This window comes from Nanorana parkeri, unplaced genomic scaffold (genome assembly GCF_000935625.1).
Source record: "Nanorana parkeri isolate BGI_ZX_2015 unplaced genomic scaffold, ASM93562v1 scaffold222, whole genome shotgun sequence".
NCBI lineage: Eukaryota > Metazoa > Chordata > Amphibia > Anura > Dicroglossidae > Nanorana > Nanorana parkeri.
This window is the reverse complement of record NW_017306490.1, coordinates 1,687,321-1,704,982: the sequence shown is the minus strand read 5'-3', so window position 1 is coordinate 1,704,982 and position 17,662 is coordinate 1,687,321. Positions and strand designations below refer to the sequence as shown.

The following is a 17,662-nucleotide window of genomic DNA, read 5'->3' as shown; positions in this document are numbered from 1 at the left end:
AGGTGAAAATAAAAGGAAAGAAAGGAAACCAATGCAGCCACCAAATGTTAGGATCGAAAAGCTGCAATGAATTACATTTTAGCTTTAGGGTTTTGATGTGCTTTAGGGTCCCGGACCCAAAATGCATCCCAATGTATCCCTATGCTATGTCTGGCCTCTGTTCTCACCAGCGCAGTCCGTTCCAGACCAGACCAGAAAAATACTGCTTGTCCTATTTTGCCTGGTCTGGAATGCACTGGAACGCATCAAAAACTCATGGAACGCACCTGTAAGACCATTTTATGCTAAAAAAAAAAAAAAAAAAAAATCCAAACGCGGCAAAATCGCAATGCACTATGGTGCAGATCTGGTCCAGAGCTGGTCCTGGAAATGGTGTGAACCCAGCCTTAAGTAAACCAATAATAGTTATCACGTAAAACTTCAACCTTATTTGTAAAGATCAATAGAAAGCAGGGATAGGTGCAGATGCCTGGCATTTCTCAAACATGTCTCTATGGTTTGCAAATGGGTTGTGCTGTTTACACAGATTTTGCAGTAAAAAAAAAAAAAAAAAGAGATGTAAAAGTACAGAATAATTATAAACCAAAATTCTGCTTGTCGTGCACACAGCAGATTTGAGGATATTTTAACGAGCTTCTGATCACAAAAATGGCCAGACAGATTAATGCACCTTACCAGCAATTGAAAAGCAAAAACAGTTTATGGCAGAATTACATTTTCCACTTGTGGGCAGTCATGTGACGAACTGCAACCTAGTCCACAAATCAGGGTACCATCTGACTTTCTCAGGGGTGCAGTGAAATTTTTTTCACACCGCTTCGTGCATTTCCATGGTGCAAACTCTGATATAAACGGGCAGCTCCCACATGCATCTTTTAACTCATTTTGTTTGCATGGGGATCCCCCCTCAGAATCCATGCTAGTAACAAATCTAGAATAAGGATATAGTATGGATTTGGGACACTTTTTGTTTTTTTTTTAGACTGGGGTACCTCAAAATTTTGCATACTTTTAAAGGATGCCGTGACTGAAAAAGGCTGAGGAACGTAGTGATAGAGCATATGGTCATGTAGTAAAGTTGGACTTTTCAAGAGTTCATGGACTTTGGCATACCCAGCTCATCAGCAAAATTCACTAAGACTGCAACTAACGATTTTTTTCATAATCAATTAGTTGGCTGATTATTTTTCAATTAATCGGATAAAGTAAAATAAAAATACATACCATCTTTTATTTAAAATACACAGATTGAGTGTTAAAAACAAAGTTTATTTTAGAATTGTTATATTTTACTGAAATCTGTAGATTTCAAAATTTTGAAAATGTTTTGAAATGACACACTTTAAAATGATATGAGATTTCACTGGGTCTTCTATTTACACAGAATTTAAGGTAGTAACCCTTGGTGTACTTTACAAATAAATAAAGACCTGTTTAAAATGTCATTATCGTTCTAGCAACAAAAATCAACTGCAACTTTTATTGATTTGCCAAGACTTTTATTCAAGTTACAGAGTGACACCTGGTGGTGATCTTTAGGTATAACAGTAATATAATCTTATACTAAATTTACCAAATTCCAGGCTAATTGATAGCTTTGCAAAGGTTTTCAAGGTTATAATATTAGGTACAGACTTATTTATCCAAGGCTGACTTTTAAAACAAAAAAAATTTAAATGAAAGGTTATTCATAAACTGATATAAATGTATGCCCTGTTTGGCAAATATCCTATTACACTGTGTTCACAATTATTAGGCCAGTTGTATTTTTTGATGATTCATTTCACTACTGAACAACTACAGTGCTCTCAGTCAATCCAAAATGTTAATAAATCTATAATATGAATATTTAAGTAAAAGTGAGGTTTTGGCTTTCTTAGGAGAACATCTATGTGTGCACAATTATTGGGCAACTATTAGTGTGCAGGATTATTATGCAACTAAATGGAAAAGGAAAATTTTCCCATCTCACTTGTTTATTTTCATCTGTTAAAGTGAGAATAATTAACAAAACTAAAACTTTACAAATAAACACTTATGACATTTTCAAAAACAAAAATCAGTGACCAAGATAGTCCCCCTTCTTTTCAATAACAGTCAAAAGCTTCAGTCAGTTTCTGAAGCAACAGATCGTCAACAGATGAAGAAACCACAGCCTTCCAGACACTGTTCAGAGAGGTGCACTGTTTCCCTTCCCTGGAAATTCCCGTTTAAGACCACAAGTTCACAATAGGGTTTAGGTCAGGTGAGGATGGGGGCCATGTAATTATTCTTTCATCTTTAAGGCCTTTACTGGCCAGACACGCAGTGGAGTACTTCGATGCATGCAATGGAGCATTGTCCTGCATAAATATCATGGTCTTGAAAGATGCAGACTTTTTCCTGTACCACTGCTTGAAGAAAGGGTCTTCTAAAAAGTGGCAGTAGGTTTTGGAGTTGATTTTGAGTCCATCTTCAACCCGAAAAGGTCCAACTAGCTCATCTTTAATAATACCAGCCCATACTAGTACCCCACCTCCACCTTGCTGGAGTTGAAGTGGAGCTCTGTGCCCATTACTGATCCAGCCACATCCAATCTGGTCTGTCAAGAGTCACTCATCTCATCAGTCCATAAAACCTTTGAACAATCTGTCTTCAGATATTTCTTGGCCCCGGCTGGTTGTTTCAACTTATGGGTCTTGTTTAGTGGTGGCCGGGTTTCAGCCTCTCTTACCTTGGCCAGGACTGAAAACCTTGTACTTCTGTGCACTCCAGGTAAGTTGCAGTTCTGCAATGTGACAGCACTGGAGGATAATGGGTTCCTGGTAGCTTCAAGTTTGATTCTTCTCAAATCTTTGGCAGTTAATTTGCGTCTTTCTCTCTAAACATGTTTCTTGCGACCCTGTTGACTATTTGCAACAAAACGTTTGATGGTTCTGTGATCACGCCCCAAAATCTTAGCAATTTCAAGAGTGCTACATCCCTCTGAAAGACTTTTTAAAATGTTTTACTTTTCAAAGTCTGTTAAATCTCTCCCTCTTACACAAATACACATCACCTGATGTGCTTAAATCCAATAAGCCTTGTTGGACAATATGCATAAAAATGATTTGATCAAAATACTTACACACTGTAATTTGCGATGATATATATACACACACATTAATACACTGAGTGGCCAGATTATTATGACCACCCCATCAGTACTTCGTTGGGCCGCCTCGTGACTCCACGAGATGTTGAAAGGTGATGCGAGGAATCTGACACTGCACTGTTGCCCTTCTGTTGTCTTGTACCAGTCTTGCCACTCTCCGTTCTGCCCTAACATTGGCTAGTTGCTGATGGCCACAATTCGCACGATCAGACCCAGATTTTCGGCTGGCAGTCCAGTCTTTAAACACTTTAACAACAACTGATGCTAATGCCTTTTCGAAGTTCATGTCCCAATGGAGTGTGTGGATTCACTTTTACTCCTCCGCCGACCTACAGTCCTACCTCTAAAGCAATAACCTAGAAGTGGAAGGGGCGCCTCAAAAATCACGATTCACAAACTCAGTTCGCAAACCGTGACCCCTCCCTAATCCCCTCCCCTCCCTCTTTCTTCCAATTTCCCTCTTTACGTTCCCCTCCCTTTCTACAACTTTCCTAACATATCAGGATGTTTAACATGTGGGTTCAGGGAGGGTGCCGGGCAGTGCTGACAAGAGCTACAATGCCTGAACACGCAATGGTGACACCCACCAGATTTATACTGTAGATATAGTCATAGTGATGTTGTTCCTTTCTATGGTGAATTATACATAACCTAGAGATGCCTTAGCTTTACATATTGTGTGACCGAATTTAAGTTGCCTTCGTCACCGACACTTGAGTGACCATGCCAGAACGCCAATGCTCAATGCACACTCATGTAGCCTGATGTCTTGTTTGTCCTTTTTGTACCCTTCTTGAGTTTCGATACTGAATGTTATGGAACCTGTTAAAAAATACTAATAAAAACTGATTCAACACTTTAACAACAGCTGCTCTTGAACATTTAATGAATTCTGCTGTTTTGCGGATACTCGCTCCATGGCTCCGAGCGCCAACAATCATCCCACGTTTAAAGGCTGTTAAAATCGCATTGTTTACCCATATCTTCATTAAAAAAAAAAAATCACTTCTTTTGTGGTAAACAACCTGCTTCCCTATTTATAATGGTCTGGCCCTCTATACCTAGTGAACATTAACTAAAGTGAAATGTTTTCCCTTTTTCTCCCCCCTTCATATGCATCTAAATTCTAAAAAAGAAAAACCAAGAATTTGACATATTACATAGTTACATAGTTACATAGTATTTGAGGTTGAATAAAGACATTAGTCCATCAAGTCCAACCTATTAGGATCTCATTCTAGGAGTACCTGCACCCCTGTATATTACGGTCCCTTAAGAAATCGTCCAAAAGTCTCTTGAACAATTCCACATTCTTTGCTGAAATCACTGTCTGTGGCAGTGAGTTCCAGACCCTAACTGATCTTACTGTGAAGAACCCCCTTAAAGAGTTATTGCAGCTTAAAAGTCCATAGATGGCAAGGCTGCATTTAGTTTCCTATTGTTTTCACCTGCCAGTAACATACTTCCTGACAGAGTGACAATGCTCACTCACCCGTCTGTGGGGTCTGATAGAAACTCTACAGGCGGTGCCCCAGGGTGCACTTTGTGTCTCTATGGGCATCGTACCCCAATAACTGACCCAGAAAAGACATGAAAGTCCCCTGTGGCCATACCCTCTGGAGGTAAAGTAGACTCTGATGAGGGCAAACCAATGCTACGAATTATAATAATAATAAAAAATAGGCACCACAGGTTCTGGAATATGGACATTGGTTTCTTTTGGGGATACCTGATAAACACCCCTAGAACTTCTATTATGGGACTATGAGCAGAGGTCACCTGTGGCAGCGGGACTGTCTTATGTGCATCTTAGGGATGGATGACATATTGCTTCCACGCAAGGGTATGCAACTAAGCCAAGAGGTGGAGACTCCGATACTCACAAACCCAGGCAACTAGTGGCTAGGGTGTTCAGATGGCCCGAGGTGACCAAGTCACTGTAGGCGAGCAATGGAAGCGAAACAGGCTCACACCACGGGTTGTGCCATGGCTCCAGACCTGGAAAGTGCTCCGTGGCTAATACAATACAGAAAAGTCTAAAAAGCACTACAATGCAGAGCCCACACAGGGCTCAGGCCAGGTCATTTGTGCATCATCCAGAGGCCTACCCATAAACTTAGTCTTCAGCGCCAGGTCACACCTAAAGCTCTTCCACAGGTCTGGACCTGGAATGCTCCATGGTTAACTAACCTATACACTAAAGTCTGGAAAGCACCAAAAAGCAGAGCCCAGTGCCCAAAAGACAAATTCCAGGCAAGCCACACAACCATCCATTCCAGCAGCGTCTACGGCTATTGCAGAGATTATGCTGTTCCGGACAGCTGCTATCTCGAGACAAGCTCAAGCAACAGAGCAGCAGGAACTCTTGATGGAACTCACCAAAAAAAAGGCAAGAAAGTCACCAGAAAAAAAGCCAGCAAAAAAAAAAGGATTAATTAGGCTTTCTTTAGAGATGTTGAAGAGAATGTTTTACAGGGTTATTCACAAAAGGGTGAAGAGAGTTTGGAGAAGGCAGGAGAAGTGAACAATCTAGACCAAAATAGCGGATTTGGAAAAATTCTCCAATTCAGCTCACTTTCCAGTTCAGATATGTTGTCCCAGATTGTTAATTTCTCCTGCCTTCTCCAAACTCTTCACCCTTTTGTGAATAGCCCTGTTAGTCCTCCTAGGACACTAGCAAACAACTGAGGTACGCTGGGTAGAGGAGGGGCTATACTTGAGGCTGGCTTACAAAAGCCCATTGACTGGCAATGTTTACAAGCGCAATATACCCCCCCACACACAATCCTGCCAACATTGATGCCCATTCACTACAATTCCCATGGAATTATGGGAAATCTAGTTCCAAGGAGACACGATGTGAGAGGAGAGGACATGACTTATATGGCAGCATTACACCTCCTCGAGGCACCCAGGTGAAGTTAATAATTGCAGCATGGATGACACGGATATTTCATGTGATTTATCAGCAAAAGGGTGAGGGTTTTTTTTTTTGAATAACCGAGTAGCAGCTTATAGATCTAGTTAACACCACTGCTAAATGTTTTTCTTTACTTGAATCCGGGAGTTCAGCTTTAATAAAGCCACATATGTTACAGTTTACCTAAAGCTTGCTACCACATAGCCTTGAGCATCTTTGTGAATCCCCAAAGGCTAGGAAAGTTAAACATACAGGGTAGTTCCACTCCACTCTGTTCAGGGTTCATTTGGCATGCTACAAATGTCGGCCTGTTTTCCCCATCAACCTCTTCCTGCATCATCATAAAACATTAATTTAGTTAACACATTTCTCAATTAGCAGTCACTTGGACTTCTAGGAACGAATAAGTAAAAACCCACTCAAAGCCCTTAATATCTCTTTACTGCCAGTGCATTTTTACAGAGTAAAGTCTCAGAAAATTCATTATGACAAAAAATAACCTACAAAACAATATTTCTACAGGTGAAACTCGAATAATTAGAATATCGTGCAAAAGTAATTGCAGTAAGTGCTGCAAAAGGGGCCCAAACCAAGTACTGAGTACATATGCATGCTTGTACTTTTCAGAGGTCCGATATTGTTCTATGTACAATCCTTGTTTTATCGATTGCATGTAATAATCTACTTTTTTTAGGTTGTGGATTTGGGGTTCTTGGGGTTTTCATGAGCTGTAAGCCATAATCATCACAATTATGACAAATCACGGCTTGAATTATCTTGCTTTGCATGTAATGAGTATATCTCATATATTAGTTTCACCTTTTATGTTGCATTAGTGAAATAAATGAACTTTGCACGATATTCGAATTATTCGAGTTTCACCTGTATATGTTTTTTTAGAAATAACAGACAATGTTATATGTAATATAGCAGACAACAAAAATGCTTAAAATTGTAAATGCTTTTAATTCAAGCCATCTTCCTGCTCACCAGGACCAGAGGTTTCCCAGTATGCAAATTATCTAACAGGTCTGCTTTATAGGGGGGTGAAATAACTGCATGTCAGCATCTATGTGCTCCGGCAAGATCAGAGTGCGCTGAAATTGATGAAAAAAACTGCTAGAAGTAAATGGTCCATCGATACATATAAGGTAAAGTCACATGAGTTGAGGTTTTGAGGTCACATGATATTAGAGAAAATGGTAGGTTTAAAAAAAATGCTTTTTACCTATTAAAGTAAATTACAAGAAATAAAAAGGATGTAACAAATGTGTTCAAAAGTTTTAGGCAGTTGTGAAAAAATGCTGTAAAGTAAGAATGCATTCAGAAATAAAAGTGTTAATAGTTTATTTATCATCAAAATGGAAAGTAAACGAACAAGAGAAATCCAATTCAAAATCAATATTTGGTGTGACCACCCTTTGCCTGCAAAAGGTTTTGAAGGAGCTTGGTGGGTAAATTGTTCCAAACATCTTGGAGAACTAACCACAGATCTTCTGTGGATGTAGGCTGCCTCAAATCCTTCTTTCTCTTCATATAAATACCAGACAGACTCAATGTTGAGATCAGGGCTCTGTGGGGGCCAAACCATTACTTCCAAGACTCCTTTGTTCTTCTTTATGCTGAAGATAGTTCTTAATGACATTGGCTGTATGTTTGGGATCGTTGTTCTGCTACAGAATAAATTTGGGGCCACTCACACGCCTCCCTGATGGTATGGCATGATGGATAAGTATCTGCATATATTTGTCAGCATTTAGGACACCATCAATCCTCCCAACTTGCAGAAATGCTGCCCCGGACTTGCAAGAAACCTCCACCATGCTTCACTGTTGCCTGCAGACACTCATTGTACCGCTCTCCAGCCCTTCAGTGAACAAACTGCCTCCTACTACAGCCATATATTTTACATTTTGACTCATCAGTCCAGAGCACCTGCTGCCGTTTTTCTGCACCCCAGTTCCTATGTTTTCGCATATAGTTGTGGCGCTTAGCCTTGTTTCCACGTCACAGGTATGGCCTTTTTGGCTGCAAATCTTCCACAAAGACCACTTCTGGCCAGACTTCTCCGGACAGTTGATGGGTGTACTTGGGTTCCACCAATTCTTTGCTGATGGCACTGCTGGACATATTCCAATGTCGAAGGGAAGTGAGCATGATGTGTCTTTAATCTACTGAATTAAGTTTCATTGGCCGACCACTGCATCTATGGTCCCCAACATTACCTGTCTCTTTGTACTTCTTTAAAACAGTTTGAACAGCACAACTTGAAACCCCAGTCTACTTTGAAATCTTTGCCTGGGAAAGACCTTGCTGATACAGTATAACTACCTTGTGTCTTGTTACTGTGCTCAGTTTTGACATGGTGTATGACCTGTGACATGAAACGGTCTTCCACAACCTCGCCTTAGTAGCAGAGTTTGGCTGTTCCTCACCCAGTTTTAAGCCTCCTACACTCCCGTTTCTGTTAATGACTATGTTTCAACCTACCTATGAAATTGATGATTAGCACCTGCTTGGTATAATTGGTTAAACGTACACCTGACTCTAATCGTACAAAATCCCTGACTTTGTGCAGGTGCAAGAATTCATGCTGGTTTGAAGCCAAAAAGGGTAGTTACACCAAATATTGATATGATTTAGATTTTTCTTCTGTTAACTCACTTTGCATTTTGTAAATTGATAAAAATAAACAAAAATATAATTTTTTGAAAGCATTCTTACTTTACAGGATTTTTTTCGTACCTGTATAAAATGTTTGTGCAGCACTGCATATAACATCAGATTAAACGCATGAACCAAATTGTCCTGGTTTCCTTTCATTGACTAGCTGTAGTTAATTTATGTAGCGATTTTTTTCTACATTAAATAACTTTCTCAAGTCCATAGTCAAATAAGCACTGGAAGCCATAACTCAGTGGTTAGGACATGTGTCTGACAAGAGCAGAAGCATCATGTACCAGTTTAGAAAGACACAAAGTCAATAACACTACGTATGGTCCTATATTTACAAATTGAAAAGGGCCATGGATACCATTTACAACTCTTGTAAGTGAGCGATGATTAAAAAGCATAGACTAGTGACAAATTACTGTACAGTTGACGCTCTTACCTCTATAGTTGGATCATATTCATCCACAAAATGGTTCTGTATAAGTTGTATGGTCAAGGCACTTTTACCAACGCCTCCTGCACCCACCACCACCAGCTTGTACTCGGTCATCCTCTAGGACCTCTGTTAATAGAAAAAAGGTATAGAACATGAAAACAAAAATTAATAAAAGTACATATTTTAATTGCTGCTAGTATAAACGCCCTAAAATCTGCCATTACATCAGATTCCCATTTTCTTCTACACACCAGGTTTTGGAGAGGGAAGGACCACACTGTGAGCCAATCAGGTGCTACTGTATTGACCAATGGTAGGACATTTACCCCGTATGTGAAAGAATAAAAATCCAACATTATAAAAAGGATATATGGGAACTTCACAAATAAAACCCTAAAATCATAAGGAAACAATATGTGTGGAACTTTGGCAAAAAAATATTACTTTCAATATCCAGGGAGAAAGAGGCTGGAAAGAAAGCACCAATGGGGATAATATGCTGCACTCTCTAGCTTGATGTGAAGGTACCCTTGCTCAAAGTACCAACTTGCCTAGGAGCCAGTAAAGCACTGCCACCGTGATCAGTAGGTGGGGGTTGCGATCTGACCATGTTTCATGTTACACCGTAAATATGGGTGTAACATGAAACATGGTCAGAAAGGTTAACCTGGCCTTTAAAACCATCTCTCACACTCATTTAGTTAGCTAAATTTTACTCCATGACAGGAGTGAACTTGGAACGGTGGCTACTTTACAACACACAGAGGGACCATGAGGAACAAAAGTAGCTCTCCAGAAGGCTAGAAAGGGTCAGCACCAATTCAGAGATGATTGGAGGATCTGAGTTATATACAAATAATATACATTTTGGTTAATAGTTAGGGTACATGAATGCATTGTTCAGATTTAACGCCAGAGTTTAGTGTCACCCGAAACCATGATACTCACCTCTTGGGTCGCAGTCAGCACTAAAATCTCAAGTGTTTGATGTTGTCGGATGCCATGTATCTCTCTAGGTCATGCGACAGTCCTTCGCCTGAGAAATTGCCTGCAACATCTGATGTGCGGGGTATGTGTTTATTGATTCTGCGCTGCATATGCGAAACAAAAATTCTGTGTCCTAAAAATTGTGCTATAATGAAATAGTCAAATAAATTAATTGAAGGCTGCAGCAATAAAGACACCTGGGTCAAATCATATGAGTTTCCAACTATGCAGCGCCAACAAGAATAATAAACAAATTAAATGGATGTGCTTAATTTAACAATAAACTGTGAACAGTCAACAATCAACAATAGATCGGTGTGGATCAGTGTACCCATAATTGTTATAAAATATATTACATTCATATATACCATCAATATTTGTGAAAATAAAAAGTAAATATAACAATTAAAACTGTGGTATGTGTTTTTTTTCTTATAAAACACAAATACCCTGGACATACAATCCCCCAGGGTCCTTGGAGTGATTAGTGTTGGTGTGAAAAAAAAACTGTAAATAGCTATAAAGTGTTCCAGGTGCACAAAGCTTGTAAGTTTATGTGAAGGTTCCGTGAAGATTGTTGGGGATGTGGGCTAGTGCCGTACGTATCCCCTCAGAGTGTGCACTCACCGTGATGTAGTGGCTGTGGTAAGCAGCCAGAAAGCGTTTAAATGAAAGCTCCCGGAGCCGCGGCGTCCTCACCGTGTCTCTCAACGATCAGTGACCAGCAAGCAGTTATCCCTCTGAGGGATAGAGGAACACCCAGATCACAGGTGAGGGGGGAGTGGGAGAAGCTGACTGAACGCCGTCCGTTACCCAGAACATTCCTAACAAACCGCTTGCTGGTCACTGATCGTTGAGAGACACGGAGAGGATGCCGCGGCTCCGGGAGCTTTCATTTAAACGCTTCTGGCTGCTTACCAAAGCCACTACATCACGGTGAGTGCACACTCTGAGGGGATACGTACGGCACTAGCCCACATCCCCAACAATCTTCACGGAACCTTCACATCAACTTACAAGCTTTGTGCACCTGGAACACTTTATCGCTATTTACAGGGTTTTTTTCACACCAACACTAATCACTCCAAGGACCCTGGGGGATTGTATGTCCAGGGTAGTTGTGTTTTAAGAAAAAAAAAGACACATAACACAGTTTAATTTTTATTTTCACAAATATTGATGGTATATATGAATCTATATCTTTTATAACAATTTTGGGTACACTGATCCACACCGATCTATTGTTGATTGATTCATGATATGTCACTGTTCACAGTTTATTGTTAAATTAAGCACATCCATTTAATTTATTATTCTAGTTGGCTCTGACGTGCCAGCTCAGTTCCCCAAAATTTGTCCAAGCCAACGGAAAACTGTGATCAACATATCCCCCTCCAGGTGTCATGAGTTGCGGTAGCTGTGGCAGAGGGTTTCTCCGCCCCTTTGTGACGTGTAGCTGCAGAGCGGGGAATTCCCCTGCCGCAAGTGATTAGCTGGGAGGGGTGCGTGCGTGTCAGTTACAGTTTTGTGCAGGCTTAGGTGAACTCAGAAACTGGGTTTGCAACAAGCCCCTGCCCATCACTACCAATAACTATCACAGGGGAGAAGAAGATATGCTCCACCATATCTGGAAGCATCAGGAGTCATCGCTGGCTGTGGAGGCAAGAGATGCAATGGAGAGCTGGCAAGCTGAGCATGAGGGGAGTTGGGGACCTTTACAAAGACATCGCCACTTCACAATATGTGACATGACAGTTCCTCTTCAAGCAGGTCAATCCTACTAAAATTTCCCTGATATTATTCTCATTGTGTGCATTACATTAAATGTGAGGTACCACAAAGATTTATAGATGATTGTTCTCCTACAATTGTTCAATGATGCAAATTAAATTGCCAAAAAGAAACTATTAGAGATTCATCACCTTTCTTCTACGGTGCTTCACGGACTTCAAAAGACGATCACTTGCTCAACAGATAGCACATTTAAAATACTCTTTCGTCTCCATTCAAATATACCCTGTGAGATTATTCTCCCAATCTACCAGCAATGCCCTACAGTAGAACTATATACTAATAGAAATTATTGTACTACTAGATATTTTCAGTCTCTGGGATTAAAAAAATCACTGCGAGTAACTCTACTCTTACTGATACCTCTACTCGAGCTTTGTCATTTCCCTGATTCCAGTGTCTGAATTAAAAATCCTTCACTCTAGAAGCATCTTGTTGAGGGTAAAAAAAAAAATTTTTTAAAAGACAATGAAAACACTGATGAATTAGAGCTGGCGTAAGGCCCCGTTCACACCAGGGCAGTTTGGTCGCGCAGATCCTATACATTCCTATGGGGAACATTCATGCGATCGCACGGCTCCACGCAATCGAACCAGACAAAATGCTCCTTGAGCTATTTTTTTGCGCTGATCAGCGTGAATTCCCTATAGATTTCAATGGAAATGTGCGGATCAGCATGTTTTTGGCCGTTTTTAATTGCGTTTGAGCGCTAAAACGTGATTAAAAACGCCCCAAAACACCCTTTTAAAATTTGCGCTGAAACGCATCCACCCTGGTGTGAATGGGACCTAAAGAAGCTAGGTAGCATACAATACCCTGGCCCATCATACATACACACAAACACCGCACAAAATATTCTACTCACAGCAAGCTGTAGTATGGGTCTTTGATAACTGCACAACCCAAATTCCTGCTTTTCTGTATTAAAGTCTCTGAAGACCTGTGTTCAACCCCATGAAAAAGGTCATTTCCTCACACTCTCAGAGGAGGAAGCTGGACCAGGTTTCCTCTCCAGTAGATGTGTCTGCAATATAACACATGCTGGTATGCCTAGACCACCCTCCAGTGTAATAAATGAGAAAACTGCTCCAATGATCCTGGATAACTTATGACTGAGGAAATGAATATCCTGAAATACTGATACATTCTGACAATGGATCTGTCACTGGGAGATTCTAGCTATATATCATGCAAGCAGTTTCTTCCCAGTCTCGGTTATCAACAAGCTTTCCTTATATCATTATTTGACAGGGCATAAGAACCTTAACCTCATAAACAAGCACCATTAGCCACGTACAGCTCAATCTTTGCACGCCATAAGCATATATACAATAAAACACCAGGATAAGGATCCTTATTTAAAAAAAAAAAGTTATTCTGAGCGAAGTCCAATGAGATATAAAATTACAGTCACATGGCTCAAGATGGTTATCCTCAAGATGGTAAAGTTAAGTGTGTGCTGTATTTTCTTGGATAGTGCAACTAAGGAACATCAGCGGCTCCCAACCGACACCTGCATTGTGTCCAGGCAAAGAGCTTGGAGTGGGGCCTTACTGATTAACTATTTATGTACTCCAATAACCCTTTGAATAATGATTGTAAATATCTGATCATTAGCTAGGCACCACTGTGTAAACAGTGACAACTTGGTAGTTAAACATGACATTAACTACTTGACGCAAACCTTTACCCCCTTTCACTAAAAATCACATCAGAATACATCTCTACATGCCGATATGAAATCTTACATTCATTAGTTAAAGAAACATATTTTTCTTTTACATACAATTCTTTTTTCACTTACTGGTCCTCTTGGGCATTAGTGATGTAATGTGCCCAAGCGTAACATCCTGGGTAGGTTACATCAGCAGATGGGAAATCTCATCTGTAATCTCACGAGATCTCAGGGAAATACATTTTCTTCCCCTGAGATGATGGCATGGTTACATGTCCAAGTCACATGTGCCAGAGTTCCAGGAAGTAAAGGGAAATGGATTTATCTGCCCTCTGTAAAATGGCCACTGTGAGAAGAATCATCAGAATAGCTATGCATATAAAAAAAAGTCACATTTTGCAATAATGATGCCCTTGCAATGGCCATTCTGTTGAACAAAACACAATTTTTTTTTTTAAAGCCATGCAAAATACATTTTGCTGCATATTTTATTCTTCAGGCCCTAGATTGATCAGATATGTGAAAAAATGTTGAAAATTGGTCCGCCAACTCTGCCTGATCTCGGTTTATCATGTGTCCAATTACCTGTAGTTTTTGTCATATCAGCAATAGAGGGAAGGCAGAACAGCCATTTCTGATTGCTGTGTTTCAAGTGGCGTTTTCTGAGCAGAATAGTCTGAGTAGGGCAGTTGTTTTATCACAAGTCAGCTTCAAAACCATCCTTAGGCCATAGCAAGATAATGTCGCTTAGAGCAGCAGCAGGTATTTTGACTCCTTGTGCTAAGCAGGGAGACAAGCTCACTCTTATGCACCAAGGCAGGGAGCCACAATACTTCATACCTAGTCAGTTTCCAGGAGCATGGAATACCACCCTTGTGTAAGCAGAAGGGTCAATAATTATTTAACTTAACATAATTCTTAACATACTTTGAATAAGAAGGGTGAAGGAAGAGGGGGCATTTTGGCTTTAGTATACCTTAAGAGCATAGCCCATATATCCATGGTACGGTATACCCTACTTAAATTGCGAGGTACTTCTAGCCGCAGCCTTTTGTTTTAGTCTGAGGGATCTGTGAATGGATGACTATAAAGTTCCATCTGCCACTGTGGAGGGACTCAGATCTCAGTAGAGCATGACCAATGACGTCACTGCACTTCTAGTTTATTGATTACCTTCTCCCGCCCCGTAACGCTAGGTCTGCAGGAGCCTGTGCACTGCACCCATAATGGGCTAATCGTGGTTGCAATGCTCTGCAGGTACCAATGGACTATGCCTTTAAAGCTGGTCTGTAATATTATTATATTTACATTTCTGGTGTCCTATTACGTTGAGAAATGTATCCGTTACCCTTCAATGTGAATGCTTTGCAACTGAAATCACTTTGCAACTTCAACTGTTGACAGTCCATGCAGGGCAGCATTGAAATGTCAGTGACCACTGTGTACAAAAGCCCCTAAGATTTACAAGAGTGCAGCTACTGGCCTGCAGGCACTTAGGCATGGTAAAAGCCATTATAATGGCACATGAGCTATAAACAATTAAGAAAAGCAGTCCTCAAACAAACACCCCAGAAGATGCTACAAAAAACTCTTTAAATTTTCATCATATAGCTAATGTATGTTAGCAAGTGGCAGCACATTATTTCAAGTTAACAGCCTAAAACTGCACTATACGCAAGCATTTGAAAATCTGTTCAGTCACTCATGAGATCCACTCACTCCTGCCAGACAGCACAGGCTGACTGATACCACTTTTCTTCAATGCAAGTAAAGCAGCTTTGTCAAGAACCTGCATGTGTCTCTGTCACTGGAATTGAAATGACCAGCAGTACTGTTATGAGGTCTTCCCCGTGTTCTCATCTTATCGACAGGCTCTTTGTATTAGATGACAGCACTGACCAAAATAGTAGAGGCTGAACGGCATCTAGTGCTACCCCTTCCTGTTTCAATCCAAGCCCTGCTGTGTGGGAGAATGCTACAGCAGGTCAATATTCAGAGGCATTGAAACTAGGCAACATAACTGGTTCCCATTATCCCATACTAGGGCTGCAACTAATAATTATTTTCATAATCGATTAGTTGGCCGATTATTTTTTCGATTAATCGGATTAAAAAATTTAAATGCCATCCCTAATTTAAAATAAAATACACAAATGCAGTGTTACAAAGTTTACTTTAAAAAAAACCTGCATGCACAATTTTTGCACTGCACTGGAACGCACAGCATTGCGTTACCGTGTGTTCCAGTGCGGGCAATCACACTGGGTGGGAGGCGCGTTTGGGGTGCCATTGAAATAAATGGCACTGCAACACCTCCCGCAGCAGAATTTGTCAGGCTGAAACCAAAAATGTATTTTCACACCTTTTATTTTAAAAAAAATGTAAATAATTGTGTGAGCACATGGCGCTTGAATAGATTCAGCCAGTGAATGACAGCTGCCAGTGGCAAGATTCCGCAGCTGAATGTAAATACAGCAAGTAGTGGGCTGGTGCAATGGCCAGCCTGCTATTGGCCATTTCAAATTGCAATAGCCAATAGCAGGTTGGCGATTGCACCCACCCACTGCTTGCTGTGCCCTCCTCCTAGCATGGGAGGAGAGAGCTAGGGGATCTAACCAACTAATCGATGAGAATAGTTGATTAATTGATTAGTTGGTTGCAGCCCTACCCCATACAACAAATTATACCTTCCTTTTCCTGCTGCTCATGCGTCATCAAAAATCCAGTACTTCCAGGTATGGGGGAAGTCTATGATACTACCATCTGCTAGCCATATGGCAATGCTTGATGCCTGAGCAAGCAATAACCAGACCTGGGTTCTGTCAAATGGATACGGGGGAGGAGGGGTGGGGGAATGATCATAGCCTTGAATAAGTCGCTACATTGTCAAAGTTGAAAGCTGCATAGAAGTGTTTGTTTATGGCGGAGACAGACTGGGTTCTAGTTCATGCTGTCAAGAGAACTTGTTACTTTATTTCAAAAGTACAGGTTTGGTTTAGTAAACACAGAACAAGATAAAAATGGACAAACATTTTGTTAAAAAAAAAAAAAGCTTTAGCGTGAACTCACAAGGATAGCAATATTCAAGCTGCAATGCTGTTTTTCCTTTTTTAAGGTAGAGGCTACACCACTGTCATCCTCATCCTTACTTCGCTATCTAGTGAGTCACCAACCTGGAAAAAGTGTGCAGTCAGTAATACCTGAAACATTACCACACATCCTGTATATCTGTCCAGATCAGTGACTCACAAGACAGTGAACCCAGTATCAGGAGGATAGATTATGAGCATGTAAATATAAAAAAACAACTAGTATTGTTATCCCTTATTTCTATCCTCACAGGTTCACTTTAACTTCAATATAAATCCAATGTCCAGTTTAAATATGGTTTTCCTAGATGATAGCATATAAAGAGTTAATGGGAGTTCACACTGAAGATGAAGAAGCAGATCCTGAATTCCCTATGGCTATCCCATTTTGCTCCTGCAAGTTTCACATTCCTGGTGTATTGTAGAGGAAAGAAAACAGACAATCTTCTCTTTGTATTCAGCATCTGTCTTGTGAATGAAGAAAAAAATGTTACAGTAAGATGATAGGGAATTCGATGGGAAAAATAAACTAGTAGCCTTTTTCATGTGAGTGGCGTGCAGGAATAACGGTACATATAATGTAAGCAGACGGGAAAGGCAACCATTACTGGCTATAACAGTTTAGGGCATACAACCTAAAATACATAGATGAATGCAAGCTGGCATTGATGTTTAACCTACAGGTACAGCTGGTAATATGGTTAAACTATTCAGATATCACTAACTCTGCATAGGGGACAGGCTGTTTAACTTACCCGATCCCCGCTCCCACCAGCTCCCTCTGAGCTGCTAGACCAGTCCAGACAGTCTCTCCTTGTTCTGGTGGTCTAAGAACTGCTGACTTCATTACATTAGATATGAGGATAATGACCACTAACCCTTGAAAGTGCAGGTGTAGCCCCATTGCAAGGGTAGTTTTTTGGTTTGCTTGGAGATGAGCTTTAAGAGCCATTATAAT

The 17,662-nt window shown here is 40.5% G+C and overlaps 1 protein-coding gene across 1 annotated transcript in view; it reads right to left on the bottom strand.

Moving 5' to 3' along the window:
- HRAS (HRas proto-oncogene, GTPase) overlaps window positions 1-17,662 on the bottom strand; it is a 56,406-nt gene that overhangs the window by 9,623 nt on the left and 29,121 nt on the right. Inside the window, exon 3 of the mRNA XM_018556037.1 lies at window positions 9,166-9,288. Coding sequence (XP_018411539.1) covers window positions 9,166-9,276 — 111 coding nt within the window. The 5' untranslated portion in view covers window positions 9,277-9,288. The remainder of the gene's footprint in view (window positions 1-9,165; window positions 9,289-17,662) is intronic.